Source organism: Chelonoidis abingdonii, chromosome 2, assembly GCF_003597395.2.
Source record: "Chelonoidis abingdonii isolate Lonesome George chromosome 2, CheloAbing_2.0, whole genome shotgun sequence".
Lineage (NCBI taxonomy): Eukaryota > Metazoa > Chordata > Testudines > Testudinidae > Chelonoidis > Chelonoidis abingdonii.
In genome coordinates, this window is record NC_133770.1 from 292,507,824 (window position 1) to 292,528,810 (window position 20,987).

General features: G+C 38.4%; 1 protein-coding gene across 2 annotated transcripts in view; it reads right to left on the reverse strand.

Annotated features, from left to right (window-relative positions):
* Positions 1-20,987, reverse strand: part of TRAPPC9 (trafficking protein particle complex subunit 9) — a 908,789-nt gene that overhangs the window by 690,366 nt on the left and 197,436 nt on the right. For both annotated transcript variants that reach the window (XM_075063274.1, XM_075063275.1), the window contains exons 16-17: positions 15,943-16,095; positions 3,734-3,858 (exon numbers count right to left, since the gene is read on the reverse strand). In XM_075063274.1, coding sequence (XP_074919375.1) covers positions 3,734-3,858; positions 15,943-16,095 — 278 coding nt within the window. The remainder of the gene's footprint in view (positions 1-3,733; positions 3,859-15,942; positions 16,096-20,987) is intronic.

Here is a 20,987-nt window from a genome sequence, read left to right on the forward strand (position 1 = left end):
CCCTCTAACCTTCAGCGACCACCTGCTGTGCCCCTTCTTCATTTTCCAACTCTGTAAACCTGTTCCTGAGTTCAATTTCTCCTTCGCTGGCCTGTCTTCTCCTCTGCCTGGTTCTCTTAGTCACATGCTTCCACCGTCCATTTTCCTCACCCAGCAGTCTCCCCCTGTAAACAGTTCTTTGGTCTTGCTTCCATCTTCAAGTCTGAGCTTTTCCCTTCAGCCTCCTCATGTCTTTGCTCCATCATCTGCTCGAATCCCCTTCTTAACTCGACCAGAGCTTCCACCGGCATCTCCAATCCTCGGATCTTTTCTTCCATCAGCTCTATCAGGCAACACTTCATGCAGACAAAACTCTTTTCAGATACACCCTCCAGGATCATCTACATGCCGCAGCTTCCACATCCAGTCATCCCCACTGTGTCTCTCACTGCTGCCTCTGTATCAGTCATAGCCTTCCCACCTAAAACCTGTTAGTCCAGGAAACACAAACCAAAGCAAACCACCACCACCACCACCACCACCTACAGCAAAACAAACCCCTAATATGCACCAGACCACCAGCAGAACACCACCCCCATCCCTTTACTGTCTATTCCTCTGTCTAGGTCTCTTAGTCTCCCCCGCAACCTCCCCCTGTAAACTCCCACAAACTCCCCTGTTTACAGCTTTGTTTGCTGGCTCCTCTGCCGCTGCAGCTGTCTATGCCACTGCCTGACTACCTTTATAGGATCCTAAGCAAAGAAGCCCCAGCCCCTAATCAGGGCTCAGCTTCTCTCCCAGCACATTGCCCCTACCAGCCTGCATACAAACAACTACAAAATACAATACAATGCTTTGAGCAGGGGGTTGGACTAGATGACCTCCTCAGGTCCCTTCCAACCCTGGTATTCTATGATTCTATGATACATGATAAAAACTAGAGTGTGTTGAGGACTTTATCTACTCTACAAAAATCTCTAAAATGCACATTAAGTCCTAAATCTCAATATATTATGTCAATTTGTTGCCACTGAAATATTCCATGGGAACATGTCATTTTCAACAAATCTTTTTAAGGAAACCTGCCTGGTTTTCTGCCATGTTGCCTGCACACATACCCGTCTTCCCAAGCTGCTGGGGAGCCCGTTGTCCAATGTGCCACAGCCCCCAGCAGTACTCAGGTCCTCAGCTACCCACCTGATGGACTTCTGAGAAGCCAAAACTTCTCTACTGGCCAATTCCCTGGGCTACCTGGCTTCTAGGGAAAGCAAGCAGCTGGGAAGCTAGCAGAAATGTTAAGAAATTTCCATTTCAAGACTTCCAAAATGGAATTTTTCAAACATTTCCTGTCTGTGGGATATTTTGCTTCTCATGGGACGGACTTTCTGGGTTCCCATACAACTCTGTTAATTACACATGATTGCTGAACATCTGACTGATTTAACTCCAGAATGTTTGCAAAATCATGCTGGTAATTTGCAGGGATGAGCATTTGGAAAATCACTTACCGCTCAAAATCAGACTTGCAATCTCATAAAATAAATGGAAAGGCTGCAAGAATATTTTATAATCCCTCACATTGTCACTAACACTACCTAACTCCACTGATTTATTTCTGCATGTTAACAGAGAAATGGTAAAGTGCATTATTGATGTCATAAACAGACAGTTAAGGGTTAATGCCTCTTTTACCTGTAAAGGATTAAAAAGTTCACCTAGCCTAGCTGACACCTGACAGAGGCACATGGGGGGAACGGATGTTTCAAAGGAGGAGGGAAGTTCCCTTTGTCTGATTCAGTTTTCAGTTTCAGCCGGAGTGGAAAGAAAGAACCAGCCTTATCAGAATAGTAATGTTGAGAAAGAATAAATAGGTTTATGTTTATTTCCTTTGTGATTTGTCTTTGTGCATTTGATTATTCCTCAATTGGAAATTTCTTTGTGTACTAGTTTTGCCGGGAACATTCCTCTGTGTTTTGAAATCTGTTGTCTGTGAGAGTACAGGTTGACTAATTTCTCCCAGGTTTTTTTTTCTTTTAACTTCTTTTCTTTAATTAAAAGTCTTATTTTCGAGAACCTGATTGATTTTTCCTTGTGTTAGACCAAGGGGACTGGATCTGGACTCACCAGGAACTGGCGGGGGAAAGAAGGGGGGATGGTTAAATTCTCCTTGTGTTAAGATCCAAGGGGTTGGATAGGTGTTCACCAGGAAATTAGTGAAGAAGTCTCTCAAGTCTACCCAGGGAAGGAAGTTAGTACTTGGGAGTGGTGGCAGCAAAACCAGATCTAAGCTGGTAATTCATTTTAGTGGTTGACATGCAGGTCCTCATATCTGTACTCAAGTCCAGAGTGCGGGTGAAACCTATGACGAATGATATTAATGGTCCAAAAGAATCTTTTCAAACATCTTCATCTGATTATTGATTGAACAGAATTGTAAAAAGCTCTGCCATAGGAAGAAAGTAAATTCAGATACAAAGTAAGGTTTTGAGAGAGAAATGTAGAGTTTGAGATTTCTTATAATAATTAGGCCTGCTGAGCAAAATATTTTCAAGTATATAAAATAATTAACTGTGCTAGTTTCTAATGTTATGGTCTGGTGCAGGATGTAGATCCCAGGTAGAAGATGCACCAGATACTGAACATTACATTCAATCTTCACCAAAAGGCTGAGAAGAAAGACCATTTAACAATTAACTTTAATATGATTTTTAACTTTTCAAATGCAAATTTAAACTTAAAAAATAACGCTATTTCATTCAAACTGAGTAAATCTACAAAGCTAAAACCAAAACCTAAGTGCGAGTCATGACCATAAAAAATCTCAGGTTTCACATTTTAATTTAGTTTTATCCATGTAATTTTACACCATGGAAAATACATAGGATGACACCCCTAGAGCCAGAAAAACAGAAAATAACTTGTGGGAGCGATGGTCCAGAGTGGCATCCTGAATTTACTTTGAAATGCAGAAGAACAAATATAAAGGATACGATATAGAAATTGTCCAACTTTTGACATCTCAATTACTTTTTTAAAAAAATTGGAAGCAACATCTTCTGCAAAACCTGATGAGTAAGAATACTGTTCAACTATTATTTCACTGCCTGAAGACACCAGTCCAGTAGTTTAAGGCTTCCACAGCATATAGTCTATCTTTACCCATTACAGTTGCTTACTCCAGGGCAGAATCCCTTACAGTAAGCACAAATAGTGTAGCTTCTACCTACTTAAACACTGACTCATACCACTACAGTTTCCTATTTTTAAAACTGACATTCACCGAGTTGTCTCTTGATTATTCCATCTTATTATTTACATATCATCAATAGCAGGCTTCACACCTTCATAGCTGTCTGTAAAACAAGATCCTGTTTCTGAAGCAATTGCACTCTCCTGACGAGTACATTTTATCTAAATGAACTAACTAATACAAGCTCTTTACATCCTCTCTGTATTACAGGTGTCAATTAAAAAAGGCTGATAAGGGGGTGGAAAAACAACTTCATGTGTTTTCTCTACTTGATAGTGTCCCTTAAAGAAGTTCTTTGCAGACAGCCTCAACTTCAGTTTCATTGTAGAATTTTTAATATAGAACACAAAATCTAAGATATAGTTCAAATAATACATCTTAACAACTACGTAAAGAAAATATTTGCCTGTCAGAACTCCTCTTCCATATCTTTACTACAAAACAAAATAGAATGCAGTGCACTGAAGGCTGAACCATTCACCTACTTCAACACCGCTACCTTACCTTTACATGACTGAAGTCACCAACTTTGCCGCTTTCAGCTGGATTGATAGGTTTGCTGTCTACTCGTGGTTTGACAATCTGTCGAAAAGGACTGGAAAGTGGAAGTCCACTAATACTTATTCCATCTAGAAAAAGAAAAGGATCAGAATTTTTATTTTGTTTTCTTTTCAAGTTCTAAGTAATATTCCAATTCCCTAGGACTAAAATACTCCTAATACATTATCAAATGGAAAGGAAAAAAATCAGGGAATGAAGCATAGCCTCTCTCTCTCAGAAAGAGTTTAAAGAAAAGATGCAGTCACAATTTTGATCCTGATCCAAAACTGACTAAAGGCAATAGAAAGCCTGCCATTGACTTCAGTGGGCTTTAGACGATATTCTCTATTTAACTAAATCAGTACATTAGAACTCAACGAAATCTGCAAGAAAGGAGGATAACATGAAAAGGCACAAAAGAAGGTTTTAAAAGTGTCCTCCATATTTAAGGTTAGACTGGTGCTTATTAAATTAAATGAGAGCCGCAAAAGATGGGATTTCTTCCCTAGCTATTATAGTGGAAAAAGGCAATCAAATGGTTACCTCCTGTAGAATAACTTCTAATATTATGCCTGAGGAATCCCTTTTCCTGTCTATTTTAATAGGGAGCATGAAATAATAGCTTGATGTTTTCTACAGATTACTGATAATGAGATCCATGAACAGAATGGGAATTTCAACAAATGATCATGTTTATACAGTAATGCAAATGCAAAATTAAAAGCTAAGTTGTGTATTGTAATATTCATCTCAAAACTGAATGAGAAGTACAGTCACATTCTCAACTTTATATTTTACTAGTAGCCAGTGTACGTGTATGTACGGTAATCAAAATAAATGTCAACAGAATTTTTGCTACTACTGTAATAAATTCATGTGCCTTACTGAAAGGGAAACAAAAATCCCATCCATTTTAATTGTAATTGTTTTTGTCATTCTATTAAAGACCATATACTAAGCAAAAACTGCTAAAAATACATGGGAAAACAATTCTTAAGGGAGACAAAAAAAGGTCAGAAATCCAGGAAACTTCATGTGATTACAAAGATTTTACCATTCAGCAAGCAGCATATTCACAACTCAACATGCAGTTTTAGCTGAATAAGTATCACTAATGCTAAAAGTTTGAAGAAAAGAAAATTCTATTTTATTCCCTGGTAGCGCACAAAGCAAAAAATAATTTCATACACCCATTAAATCCAAAGTGAAGCTAAGACTTACTACAAAAGCCGTTTACACCAAAGTATTGGAGTACTATGAAATGAATATATCCAACAAACCATAATAAAAAGGAAAAACTGCAATCTTCTCATATCAAAGTTTGAAAGTAGTGTGCTGATTGAGTGTTCCAGCTAGGGTGACCAAATGTCCTGGTTTTAAAGGGACAATCCCGATGTTTGAGTCTCTCTCTTATATAGGCTCCTATTACCCCCCATCCGATTTTTCACATTTGCTGTTTGGTCACCCTAGTTCCAGCATCAGTAAATATAGTATCTTATTAGTTACCAGTTTAAGGTGAACTGGTGTACCTTATGTACACAGTTCTGATGTAGCAACAGAGTAAAACCCCACTGCAGCCTTTCTGAACAAGATTCTACCATAAGATCCCACTTGATCTGGTAAACACATTGCTATATTTTAACTATAGAAAAACTGACAAAATAAGTTTCTACATTTGGCTCTTATAAATTTCATACTTCCTATTTTTCTCACATTTTACGAAAAAAGAATTTACACTTGCCATTTTTATGTACAGGCTATTCTCTCTACCGCTATACACTTAATTGGATAAAATAAAGAGCCATATGCTGAGTCAGTGCCAAAGTCATTCTGATATTCTCTCTCTTCAAAAGTAACCTCAGTTGAAATTTACTTGTCATATCAGAAACCGTATTTCCATAAATAAAATTCAGGTCTTTGTCTGCATACAGGTGCCATGACTCAAAAGCTCAAATCAGGAAGAAAACTGCAGTATTCAATTTGCATACTCCACTTAGGTCCAATTTCATAGGTATTCTGTTGAGGATCTAGGAGTGTTTGACTGTTTTACTGTATACTTCACCCTATGCATCCTTCCCCCCATAACATATCTAAAATCACATCCTTCCACTCTTCACAAAGGGCCACAATATTTGTCCCTGCCCTGATTCTTGATTACTGCTATTTCCATATGTGCTTAACAACTAGTCTTGTAGTGGAATGTGTACTGTACTCTGACCCTGATGATATATCCTGTCAAGGATAACAGTGAAAGATGAAATCAGATATTTCAACATATTCCTCTTGGAGAAAGCCTGACCTTAATGTACCAGTGTCAATGAAACTAGAAGGCTGGATGGTTATTCTAAGGACGTTAGTCAGCTTCACATTAAACCAAAGGACTTTTTAAGAATCAAATCAATAATACAGCCATTTTTGTTATGGGACACATGAAAGAATTCACTAAGCCTTTTTAAACCTGACCACAAATTCTGCACATTTATATAACAGGTCCATTAAGTGAAACTCCTTCCAAAGCAGCTAAAAAGCCTGCAGTCACTGGATTAGAGAAGTCTCCATCTCTGGAGCTATGCCAACAAGGACTGATGCTTCAGGTCAGGATCCAGACAGGTAAATTTGTTTATGTGTGATCAGATGTAATAAGATTGCTAGGCCAATAGGAATAGCCACTGACAGTTGTGATAGATCTAAGAACCAGATCTGCCTCCACATGGAGCTATTAGAATAATACAATTTATGCTCTTCCTGAAATTGATTAAGGATCTTGCTATCTAAAGGAATGAAGAAGCCAGCAAAGCAATTTAAAAATAGAACATCTGAAAGCAGAAAACCTTAATTTTGCATATTTTTGTTCCATTTGTACATTTTATTTTTCTAAAAAAAGGCTGATTCTTATTGATTTGTAACCATTAAGACATGTTAATTTGCAACTAACATTTAGTCCTTTTTTCTAGCCAGGACAGTACACTATATGTATCCACATTTATCTGAGCAAATATATAGCTTAACTTACATTTATTACAGGTTCTTAATTTTTACAAATTTTATTGCTAAAAATGATAAACGATTGATTTCTTTATTTTCTAAATGTGTAATCTTACTCGTGATTTGTATCAAACTCTTTGGATGGAAATGGGAATTCAATTAAAAATGCATAAAATAAAAACATGTTTTATCATTTAAAGAAAACTACCTTGAACGTGCTGGGTAGATAAGAAAAATGCTTATTAAGACATGTTTTGCATTTATGACCAATTTATTAAATCAAGGAAGTATTATCTGTAGCTAGCGAATTGAACTGTTTTGTGTCACCATGTATTTCAAGATTTTAGAATTAGTAGATCTCACACCCAGTTTTATTCATAGATTGACGAGGTAAACTGGCTTTCCTGCTTTTTCAAATTCCAATCAGTTTCCCAACTTTGAATGACTTGGTCATTGAACTGAACTAGATGAAGAAATGGAAATGATGAAAATATTTTCAATGCACCCACAAAGAGGTTACTGCTGTCAAAAACTGGTTTAGCACTTGTAGCCAATGATTTTAGTTTATTATTCATTTATTGTGTAATGTCATGATTAATTAACATAATTAATATATAATCATTGTATGCAGTTAAATTGAAGGATTATAGAAGAATAAGACTGATCAGTATTTAGAAGGAAAACTTATGTCTAATCTAAGGCCTGATCTACACTAGGAGGTGAGATTGATCTAAGTTACGCAGTTAACGCAGCTGAAGTCGACCTACTTAGATTGACTTACCGTGGTGTCTTCACTGCAGTGAGTTGACTGCTCCCGCTCTCCCGTCGACTCTGCCTGCGCCTCTCACTGAGCTGGAGTACAACAGTCGATGGGGGAGCACTCAAGGTCGATTTATCATGTCTAGACTAGACGCAATAAACTCGATCCCCCCTAGATGAAACGCTGCCCACCGATCCAGCCGGTAGTGAATATATACCCTAGGTAAGGAGGGTTGAAATGGAAGACCTATAGGCTGAGGCCTGTAAGATTTTAGCTTAGCTGTTTTAGATAAGAAATGCTGACATAAATAAATGACTTAAGAAGAATATCCCTGTTACGTGCCTAAGTGCTCTGCAGGGACGAGACACACACACACACACACACAGTGAGTGATATGGCTTTTTAATGAAGGTAAAGAAAACACACCCGCAACGGGGACTCAGCACGTTGCTAGTTCAAAGCAGGGAACGAGTCCAAAGCAGCAGGACAGGTCCTACTAAATATAACTTTATGCTAATAGCATGTAAAACAACTCATACATAGGCATGTGGGAGCTTTCCCACAACTGAACTATCTTTAATGGCAAAGGGCCAGGCTTTTCTAAACACTCCGGCTTCCCAGGCTAAGCAATTCTAAGCAACTGGAAACAGCATTTGCTAGCACAAAACACCCTTTAGTAACCTGTCCCTGAGAAGGCGAACAGCCTCAGCTAAACCACCGTGACAAAATCTTCCGCAGTCCCTTACAATCCCGATGCCATACAATTAGGAGAAAAGAGGTACTAAGGGGTAAAATTACTAAAAATTAGCCAGAAGATTAATGTTAAGTCTCAAAAATGCTTTAGAGGCACATTTATCTTTAACGTGTATCTTAACCACAGGATACAGGTTGTTATGTCAATGCTAATGAAAATAAAAGGAATTACATACAACCTATAGGAATTGGGGTACCTTAAGTTTCTAGGGGACACCAGACCAATAAGAAAAAAGAGGGCTGACACTTTCATGTACATGCACAGAATGTAGGTATAGTTAAAAATCACATCATAAAAAGAGACTGTGCAGACTGGGAAAACTGAGCTTCCTATGGGAAAACTCGAACAGGAAGTATCCCTCTGCTGATGATCAATCCATTAGAGACCCATCGGACCCTAACACTATCTAGGAGGATGGATGGATGGATGTAGCTAGCTATAATTGGAACATGGATATATTTAGGAATTGTCTATACTGTGACAGTCATAACTTTGTTGGTAATTTTAATAAAATTAAAGATAGTAGACCTTGTCCTTGAGATGGATTGTATATGTTACTTTCCTATGGCTTCATGTGTGCATATGAGCTCTAGGTCTAAAACAGGCAGAGATAACTCTGTTCAACTCAAGACTGTAGCCGCCACAGTCAAACCCTCAATGTTATAATATGTCATCACTAAAATTAGCTTGAAATAAAAAAAAGGCTACACACTTCAACAAACCTGGTTCAAGGTGCTTGGCCAGAGACTTACACCAATCCAATGGCTTGACTTTCTTCAAAACTTCAGCAGCAAACACGTACTGCTTAATATTGTTTTGAATTTAAATTATGTCAGTAGATTATAAGTAGTTTAGCCCTTAAAGTGTCAATTTCAGGTTTAGTTTTAAATAGAAGGGTGCCAATTTCAAATTTAACTTTGAAATAGATTTTTTAAATGTATTTAAATTACAATAAAAGTCTGATTTAAATAAAAACTCAATTTTTATCCACACTTGCAGCTCCTGAAGTGATAGTATTTCACAAGAACCTTATATTTCATTATAAGTCCTTGTTGTGGCAGAGAAAAGGTTGAAAACATGTCCCCCGGACTACTCTAAAGGTTCAAAAACCTGAGAGCAAATTTTAAGAGTCTGAAATGTACTATCTACTTAAAAATCTCATTACATTAAGCCAATCTCATGATTTTTGGGGGGCCTGACTCATGATTTTTGGGACCAACAAGATTGGATAACATTTATTTGATCATTAGAATCTTATTTAGCATATTTTATTTGCCCACTTTCTGCTCTTTACTTCGGTCTCTCCTTACAGGAAAACAAATATAGCATTAGAATTATGGTCAAATTTTCAAAACCCCCATATGTTCAAAATTAAGCAGGATCACTTCCACCCAATGTTAGTGTTATGAATAATACACAATACGCACACATAAAAAGTTATACATCTCTTGAACAAAAAATAATTTGCACAACACGTGGTATGAGAAGGGAGGAAATTTCTTAGTACAGAAATCCTTAATGCTATAATCTCTGAAATGAAAGCTATGTGTGTCTCTGGCTGCTGGCAATAGCAATATAGTAAAGATGCAATAACTGCAGGCACAGGACAAGATTGGATTATTTAAAGTAAAAACTAAAATAGATGCTAAAAGAAAAAGTAATAGAGATTTCTGTTTCTCACACTTCTAAATGTGCCCAACATAAAAAAAATCTGACACAGATGGTCATTAGAAGAGCTCTGTGTAAGCTTGAAAGCATGTCCTTCTCACCAACAGAAGTTGGTTCAACAAAAGATATTACCTCACCCATCTTGTCTCCCAGACAGTCAGTAACAGGAACTCTATCACATTTTCCCATGTTTCTCACATCCATGTCTCCACAGAAGACAGACTGTTGGTATACCTTCTTTGGTGGAGGCAAATGAACCATTTCAAGCACAAATGCCAACAGTTATATTCATACCACCAGCCCCTGCTCAAAAAGGAATATCTTGAGGTTCCCTTGAAAATTGGGCTGCTGCCCCAAATTAGCCCATGACCAGATCAGTAAAGCTCACTCTGCCTTCCCCTAGCTGAATATTAGTGAAACAACTCTATGTCTAAAAGCTGTCATTGCTCAACTGCTGACAACAATTTTGTAATGCCTTAAAACATTCAGACTGCCCACCAGAATTCTGCTGGCAGATCTCACCTACTGAGGCAGATTGTTTTTCTGCCCCACAAAAAAGAATTTTTAAAATGGAATTAAGCTTTTCCACCAGAGGATAGGGCACACTTCTGAACTTTAGGCTTCCTTAAGACAAATATGTAATCATTTGTCTATGATGAAACAGGAGGCCCTTTGTTTACATCTCTTGACCCAAAGAGGGAACTGATCATCAAAAATATCTGGGTTCACGACATGTAGAATTTTGTCATCTCAACTACATTTGAAAGCTACAGAAACTTTTAGGGGAGGAAGAGTATGGACAACTTATAGGGATCAGTCAAACTGTCTCCCTTTGAAAAGAAGAGTTCATTGTTTAGGGAAGAAACTATGAACTGTGTAAGACAATACCTTATTCTGATGGATCAGGAAGGGGTACCTATGAAACACAGCTGCTACAACTCCCTCGTACCAACACAATGTGATGACAAACAGGGAGTCTACTTTACTTGACAGCAAGAACAAGAAACTGAAGCTAGTAGTTCACAGGGAAAGACTGCAAATCACATGTAAATGGACAACAGTCAAATTTGGACTACAGACACAGACCACTGTCCAGACAGCCACCACCAGAAGTTCTGAAATGAAGCACAGATTGGCCCAGGCTTCCTTCATTTGCATAAAATTTGCTCAGGCCTTGGGATTAAGGGCCTGGAAACAAAATGACCAACAAATCATCCATCCTCCCTGTTGAAGGAAAAGGCTGAGGCAGGAACTGTTGAATCCTAGAAGTAAATGCTGGCTATGCAAGTGGAGTCAGTGAGGGGGCTTTGGCTGACGCTCCAGGAAAGAGGATTGGTGGGATGGGATGAGCTCCATCTACCAAATACTGGGAAGACATCTTTGAACATCGTCTGGCTAACCCAATAAGGAGAGCTTTAAGCTAGATCTTATGGGGGATGGTGACAAAAATCCAGCTAATGGACATCTAGACTACAGTAATGAAAACAAGGGGAAGCGGCCTAATTCTGGAGATGGGACTAGAAACCACAACTGCATTAAAGAACCAAGAAGAAAAACTACAGGACATTCTACAAAATCTCTTCGATACCTGTATGCCAACACAAGTAGTATGGGAAATAAGCAGGATGAAGCAAGAGTTCACCAGATAGCAGTATAGCACAGAAGGCATCAGTTTTCAGACAAATATCTCTTGGGGATTAAAAAACCTCTGGTTGGCCCAGGTCAGTTGACTCGAGCTCTGGGGCTAAAAAACAAAACAAAACTGCTAGGTAGATATTCAGGCTCAGGCTGCAGCCCAAGCTCTGGGATCCTGCAAGGGTGGAGGCCATGCTGCATGCCTTTTATCCCCATGTGGACATAGCCTTGATGTCCATGTCAAAACGGAAGCAAGAGACATGTATCTCCTCAGAACTGAAGAGTTTCTTCCTAAGTGCTTTCCAGGAACTTTATGGCAGTCCTCATCAGGACAGAACAAAAACTTTTGGACCCCACTTCTGTGCCAGAGTCAAGATTTTTCAGTTGCAATGTTGTCCATGCTAGAATAAATCCCTCACTACTGCTACTCACTACTCCCCTGTTTATACAGTCACGGATCATGTTAGCTTTTTTTGCTACAGCTTCACACTGTGAGCTCATGTTAATTTGCTTGTCCACTATGACTCCTAAATCCTTTTCAGAGCCACTGCTTTCCAGAATACATTCTTCCATTCTATAGGTATGACCTATTCCTTGATTCTAGATGCACAACTCTGAATTTAGCTGTATTAAAACATTTTATTTGAATGGACCCAGTTTACCAAGTATCTAGATCACTATTGCCCTGTCCTCATGATTTACCATTGTATCATCCACAAACGTTATTAGCAGTGATTTTATATTTATCTCCAAATCACTAATGAAAACGTTCAATAGCACTGGGCATGGTATTGAACCCTACAAAACCCCTAACACCACCTCTATTCAATGACGACTCCCTATTGACAACTATTTTTGAGACCTGTCAACTAGCCAGTTCTTAATCCATTTAATAAACACATGAATAATATTATGTAATGCTACTTTTTAATTATCTGTATAGGTACCTTTATCAACCAAAACTGTAATTCCATCAAAAAATTGAAATCAGGTTTGTTTGACAAGATCTATTTCTTGAAAAGATCTATTTTGAACGCATGCAAATGAGAGCTGAATTCTCTGATCTATTCTGTGCATGTCCACACTGGAGCGCATGGTGAGAGATTTACGTAGCTACAATGAGCAACAATTCAATAGTTTGATGAGGTACCGTTAAAAACTGTTAAGAAAAATTCATTCTAGTATATGTTTAGTAAATATTGAGTTGTCTAACAAGCAATCCCTGCAGTCTTCCTCTGAAGAAAAAATCATACAATCCATAACAACATTATCTAAAGATCTTCTCTAGCAGGAGGTTTATCACCAACACACACAAAAAAGGAACAGCAGCAGCAATTTGGACTGATGTTTTAATAAAAAAATCTTGTAATAAATTGAATTTATTAATGGATTATTGCAACATAAACATAGTCTATAATTTCTCCTTTTTGTGTTCTCCCTATTACAGTGTGAACAGAAGCAGCTTCAACAGTAAATGAAAGAACAGTTGAAGACACTGCTAAGGACTTGACTTTTCTTTGTTTAAAAGACAGAAATCCTTGGATCATTAATATTAATTTAGAAGGAAGAAAGAATGCGTTTATTGTAGCTACTGAACTAATAAAAGCCAACTAACTTTTCCAACTCTCTATAATGCATTACTTTTCCTACTCCAGTGTCTTACATGCTCATTAAAAATGTTAACTACTTGTCACTATTAGTTTTAAAAGCTACACTAAAATTATAGTAGCATCTGGAAGTGTTGCTCTACCTAGTTCATGTTAAACTGGTAGTTAAGCTAATAATACTCTGAATGTATATAGTGCCTATCATCCAAAGATATCAAAGTTCTACAGAAATATTGAGTCTATCACCATCCTCTTTCATAACAGAAGATAAGGAGTTGTGACTGCTTACTCCAGGGCTTCAATTAATCCTTAATCTCCTAACAAGCACTACTGTTTCACCAAATTAACAAGGTAAAAATGCTGTTCTAAGGTTTCACTTGTACAGGCGAGTATAATAGTACATATAGTTCAGATCAATAATCCATCCAAATTCATTATCCTGTCTCTGTTGGATGCCAGTACCAAAAGTTCTGTATGCTGCATTCTCATCCCAGAATAGATTATTCTGGGAAGTTTTGTAAAAGAAAACTCAGGAATTTTAAAGTTAGTGTTTTGAAAGATTATCTAAAGTTCCCTTGTGAAATAGAATCATAAGTGCTTGGCCTTGTGCTCTCTTGATATATTCAACTGCCTGGTAGGTCCCATGGTAAGTTACAAAAAATGTAATAGAAACCATCATACTTTGACTTGATAAATAATACTACCAAGTTCTTACATACCACCTTCTGTCAGTAGATCTCGAAGAGTTTTACACTACACTTACCTACATTAGCCTCATTTTAAAGATGGTTAGATTGATATACAGGGAGGAGAAATTACTTGCCCAAAGTCATCATCCAGCAGGCCAGTGGCAACGCCAGGAATAGAAACCTGGGTTCCTGAATCCCAGTCCAGTGCTCTACTCACTAAGCCATGCTGTCTCCCCACAGCAGAAAAGAGAAGGGATTAAACTGTCTAATTAAAACAGTTTTATAACCCACCTAACTGTTGATGGAAGGGCTGGGGTTGGGGGAGAGAAAGTTATTGTCAAGTCCTGCCCAACAGCACCAGACAGTCAGAAAGAACTGGTGTAAGGACTATAAACACTGCTTAAAAAAGAGCCTTTCATTACATGACTGGCTGAAGAACAGTTTACCTAATATGATGCTTACTGGGCCTTTTGGACAACACTAAAGAAAGTCCCAGTTCTTATACTTTGTACTTTAGAATGGAGTGTCAAAATACTATGCACAGAGGTATGCATACATTAAAGTGGCAAATAAAAAGTAAGAACAAATGCAAAGTACTACCCTTAGAAAGAAATAATCAATTGCACAAATACAAAATGGGAAATGACTGCCTAGGATGGAGTACAGCAGAAAAGGATCTGGGATTCTAGTGAATCACAAACTAAATATGCATCAACAATGTAATAAATACTGTTGAGAAAAAAACAAACACTTTGGGATGTACTAGCAGAAATGTTGTAAGCAAGACTCTATTCAGCACTGATAAAGCCTCAACTGGAGAATTGTGTCCAGTTCTGGGCACCATGCTTCAAGAAAGATGTGAACAAATTGGCATCAGTCCAAATGAGAGCAACAAAAATGATTAAACAACAGGAGTACTTGTGGCACCTTAAAGACTAAGTACTCCTGTTCTTTTTGTGGATACAGACTAACACAGCTGCTACTCTGAAATCTGTCAAAAATGATTAAAACTCTAGAAAGTATGACCAATGAGGAAAAATTGGGTTTGTTTAGTCTGGAGAAGAGAAGACTGAAGGGGAACATGATAACAGTATGCAAGTACCTAAAATGTCGTTATGAGGAAAGTGATAAATGTTCTCCTTAACCACTGAGGACAGGACAAGTAGTAATGGGTTTAAATTCTAGCAAAGGAGATTTAGGTTGGACATCAAGAAAAAAACTTCTTAACTGTAAGGGTAGTTAAGCACTGGAACAAATTGCCCAGGGAGGAGGGGTGGATTCACAGTCACTGGACTTTTTAAGAACAAGTTAGATAAACACCTGTCAGGGATGGTCTAGATAATACTTAGTCCTGCCTCCATACAGAGGACTGGATTAGGTATCCTATGGAGATCCCTTCCAGTCCTACATTTCTATGGTTTTATGACATAAGGGTAAATCCTAAGCATGATGAGAAGAGTTTTGGCCATGCTACTCTTGTCAGTAGCCACAGGGGCTCCATGTTACATCTTCAACATGTTATAAGATTTATCCCTAAAGGCTGCATGATACAAATTTGAAAACAGCTATCAGTTACACCCTCTGGTTTTCAAACAAAGATCATCATATGGAGGTGACGCAGAAATGTTTGCCAAAATAAAACACTTTACTCCAAGCAGAAGGGGAGTTTGTAACTAGGCTCGGAAGAATGAGATTTTCATCAGTAAAGGTCAATTTCACTGCACACACACAAGCCAATAAAAAAATATATGTCCATCTATAATAAATGAAATTTACATATATGCAAAGAAAGAAAAATACTGCTTCAGAACTTAGAGCTTGATTCAAGGATATTTACTTTGTATATTTTGACAGGTAAAGTAGACAGTTTGTGTTTTAACAGTTATAAAGTCGCAACGTCTTGAATCTTGAGATCTACTATTATTAAAAGATTATCTGACCCCCAAAGTGTCTCATCCCTCTTATAATTTTCCACAACTGTGAAAATGTAAAATAATCTAAAATAATGCTTAAAATAAACTATCAAATTTATAAAAAAGAAAAATCACATTATGACAAGCCTATTTGTAACTTACCATCACTGAGGTCTTGCAGAAGGTTTTCTTGACAGGAGAAGTCCAGCTTCACTTTAATGTTTACATTAAATGTTGCAATCTTCCCAGGTTTTAGGGGAAACTGAGAGAGAGTGTCTTCTAGCTTCCAACTCAGGAACTCACCATACAGCTTTTCTATATTAAAAACGCATATATTATATATAAGCATATCCACAATAAGAGCAGTAAGTTTTAAATTTAAAACAAACTAGTGTCATATATGTTATATACCATGTACAATTTATTTCTTTTCATTTTCTGTTTAAATGTGTGAAAATATTTGTATGAAAGCATGAAAAATTAATGTTGACAGAACTGAGTAGGGCTGATGACACTGTGTGAAAGAAAAACATGTTTATCCATGAAATCAAATTATAAACCTTATTGAAAAGAAGAGCAATAAAAATAGTTGGATGATTGACATCAAGTTACAAGCAGCATAAAATGTCATCTTCTCTCTCTGAAGTGCAGCCTAAAAGTGAACTAAAATAATCTTCATACAATACTGAATCACATAGTCGCCCCAACAAGGAAATAGGACACATGCATCATCTCATCTTATCACAAAAGTATGATAAAACCAATTCCAAAGCTAAATCAGTCACTATTTCAAAGTGTCTGCAGTTTGGTGGTGAGGGAAGGGGTCTTTGTGTTGGGTTTGGTTGGCTGGTTGGGTTTTTGTTTGTTTTAACTGGAGGCTCTGCCCCATAATTAGAAATCAAAATAAAAAGAGGTTCATGCCACTTGCTGTAGCTGACCAATATTTAGAGCAGGGGTTCTCAACCTTTTTCCTTCTGCGCACTCCCCTCCCCCCCTAACCACACTATAAAAATTCCACAGCTCACCCATGCCACAACAACTGTTTTTCAATAGATTACAAGTCAGGGCTAGTGGGTGGCATGCACAGTAATTGCCCAGAGCACCAGATTGCAGGGGGCTGCGCGAAGCTAAGTTACTCAGGGCTGGCTTCAGCTCAGGGTGTAGGGGCTCAGGATTCAGGTTTCTGCCCTGGACCACAGTGAGTCTAACGCTGGCCCTCTCTCTGGTTTATTTTGGTAGATCTCCTGAAACCTGCTCACAACCCACGCCCCAAGGGGTCCTGGACCCCTGGTTGAGAATCGCCAATTTAGAGTACTTCAGGACTAGAATATTAGGGACACTATAAGTCAGGATTAATCTACACTGGAAGATATTTGTGGGGGATTGTGCATAGGACCATGCACAGCTCTAAGCACTATTAGTTCCTCTCTTTCATAAGCATTAAACTGACACAGTAAATTATAGGAAAAAACTGAATGTATTTCATTATGTTTACTATAAATGTGGTATTGAGATAATTTATATGAATTTATTTTACAATCTCACTAGCAAGTAATTATTTGGATAACTAGCAATAAACAATACCAAGTAAATGGATTTCTAAAATAAACCAAGTACAATTCATTTGGCAAACTACACAGCAGAGGAATTAAATATGACATATTATGCCAATTATGTGCTATGCTAAGTGATCTCTGAAGTTCACCAAGATACTACAGCGATTTTTATTTCAGTTCATCCCTATTGGTATCCTTGACATTACATTAAAACACATTGCAGGATGTGCTATTAAAATTCATATGGAAACATCAAAAACAAAGGGTACTGATGTAGCTGTGCTGCTGTAGTGCAGATGCTCTGTGCAGACCGAAGAGAGCTCTCCAGTTGGCATAATTACTACACCTCCCCAAGTAGTGATAACTATGTCAGCAGGAGAGCTTCTCCCACCAACATAGTGCTATCCACAGCAGCACTTAGGTCGGTGTAACTTACATCACTCAGGGGGGGCTACCTTTTCACATCCCTGAGTGACTTAAGTTACACACACTAGTGCTTACTTCAGGATAAGTCCTGACACAAAGAAATTGATCTGGATGAATGGGTTTCCATATGGGAAAGACAATGTACACGTTCTACTTATGTAACTCAAAGAAATATTTTATCCATTACTGTATAGATGGCCTTTGACTCCAGTGAAGATCCACCACAGTTTTGCTCCGGGGGAGGTACCTTATTTGAGGGGTTGTGGGGAAAGAACATACACATATGGCGGTTGTGTCCAGGAATTAGACAGTCTGGGGAGGAAATAATTAAACAGATTCATCTTATAACAAAATACCAGCTTCCCAGAGATCCCCAACCTGCTTATTTTATACTCCAATAAAGGATGTATATTTTAAAGAGAAAGAATTTATTTCCCTTGTACGGGAAAAATGCGACTTCTCTTATGGAATTGTGGGTTAGTAAAATAGAGATTGTCTTTGTAATGGAAAAAATGTCATACCAAGTACATACACAATAGACGTGCCAAAAAGAGGATAGGTATTTAAAAATTTGGCCACCCTTTTTAGTGTACTATTAAGAGGAGAGCTTCTTATCCAGCAAGCCAGGTTCTTTGAATATTAACCTGATCCTGCATAAATAGTAAGTAATGTATGATATAATATGTTAACGTTTTATTGTAACTTGTCTTAATAAAAAGTTTCAATACTACACCAAGGTCAAGGAAAGTGTGGGCCCCTTACTGAATGGGGGAGGCAACCTAGTGACAGAGGATGTGGAAAAAAGCTAATGTCCTCATGCTTTTTTTGCCTCTGTCTTCACAAACAATGTCAGCTCCCAGATTACTGCACTGGGCAGCACAGTATGGGGAGGAGGTGACCAGCCCTCTGTGGAGAAAGAAGTGGTTCAGGACTGTTTAGAAAAGCTGGATGAGCACAAGACCATGGGGCTGGATGCGATGGCAACGCCATTGGCCATTCTCTTTGAAAACTCATAGCAAGCAGAGAAGGTCCCGGATGACTGGAAAAAGGCTAATGTAGTGCCCATCTTTTAAAAAGGGAAGGAGGAGGATCCGAGGAACTACAGTCCAGTCAGCCTCACCTCAGTCCTTGGAAAAATTATGGAGCAGGTCCTCAAGGAATCAATTTTGAAGCACTTGGAGGAGAGTGATCAGGAACAGTCAGCATGGATTCACCAAGGGCAAGTCATGCCTGACTAACCTAATTGCCTTCTATGAGGAGATAACTGGGTCTGTGGATGAGCGGAAAAGCAGCGACTTGTTAGTCCTGACTTTAGCAAAGCTTTTGATACAGCTTCCCACAGTATTCTTCCCAGTAAGTTAAAGTAGTATGGCTAGATGAATGAACGTATAAAGGTGATAGAAAGCTGCCTAGTGTGTCGGCTCAACGTGGTAGTGATCAATAGTTCGATGTCTTAGGTCAGGCTGGTATCAAGCGAGTGCCCCAAGGGTCACAGGGGCCAAGTTTCTGGTACAATATCTTCATTAATGACCTGGAGGATTCTTGTTATCTGCACCCTTGAATACACAGTCTCCTCAGACATACACTAATAAGAGCCGGCTAAATTGTTCCACACCAGAGTGTCCCCTGGTCAAGTCAATTTGTTTAAAAAAGTAGTTTACTTCAGCAAGATTCTAACTTAGGGAAGCAGAAGGTGAAAGACCTATAGCTACCTACCCTATTCATTCAAAATCACTGACTATGCCTTTGAATAAAAGGAATAAGTCATATTGCTTTATTGCAACTCACATGGAATTGACGAAGGAAGACTGAATTCTCCTTGAAGAAACAGGGCAATTTTATCCCCGTCTTGTATGTTTATGTTGTGCTAAATATGAACAGGCTTCCTGAACCTGGAAATCATATCAGAGCTACGATCTGCCATTTCTGATCAGAAGAATTTACTGTTATCATCCATAGACGAAAAAGCAGAAAAAGAGTCCTGTCACCTAGTAGACTAACAGATTTGCTTACCAGACACGACCCACCTTCTTGAATGAAACAAGACAATGATAGAAATCTGACCAAAGCGGATAGATCCAGCAAGATGTTGCAGATGACACTAAACTGGGAGAGTGGTAGATATACTGAGGGTGGATAGATCACAGGGACCTAAACAAATTGAGGATTGGCAAAGAAATCTGATGAGTGCAACAAGGAAAATGCAGAGTCCTGCACTTAGGACAGAAGAAAAGGACCTAGGGTTACAGTGGACAAGAACTGGATAGAGTCATGTGCCCTTTTGCCAAGGCTGCTAATGGCATTTGGGCTGATTTAAGTAGGAGCATTGCCAGCAGATCGACGGCACGTGATCATTCCCTCTATTGGCATGGTGAGGCCTCATCTGGAGTACTGTGTCCAATTTTGGGCCCCACACTACAAGAAGGATGTGGAAAAATTGGCAAGTGTCCAGCGGAGGGCAACAAAATGATTAGGGGGCTGGAGCACATGATTTATGAGGAGAGGGTGAGGGAACTGGGATTGTTTAGTCTGCGAAAAGAAGAATGATGGGGGATTTGATAGCTGCTTTCAACTACCTGAAAGCGGTTTCCAAAGAGTACAGATCTAGACTGTTCTCAGTGGTACCAGATGACAGAACAAGAAGCAATGGTCTCAAGTTGCAGTGTGGGAGGTTTAGGTTGGATATTAGGAAAAACTTTTTCACTAGGAAGGTGGTAAAGCACTGGAATGGGTTATCTAAGGAAGTAGCAGAATCTCCTTCCTTAGAGGTTTTTAAGGTCAGGCTTGAAAAAGCCCTGGCTCAGATGATTTAGCTGAGGATTGGTCCTGCTTTGAGCAGGAGGTTGGACTAGATGACCTCCTGAGGTCCCTTCCAACCCTGATATTCTACGATATTAAGTACCTGTTGTAAAATCAATTAGTGATATTATATAACTAGCTAAATATAATAAAAAAGAAAACATTTATAATTGCTGAAGAAAATGTTAAGTATTAAAAATGCTATAATAATATGCAGATGGTGACACCTAGTGATTAACTTTCTCTCTTCTGATGTAATATTCAGAAATTGAATTGCAATGCGGATCTCAGCTCAACTCCGAATTCTGCCACTGACTCCTTGTGTGACCGTGGCCACACTATTTAGGGTTTATCTATAATGAAAGTGTGCAACAAGACAGGGTGTGAATGTGTTGCAGTAGAAAACATGTAGACACTAGCCTGCCA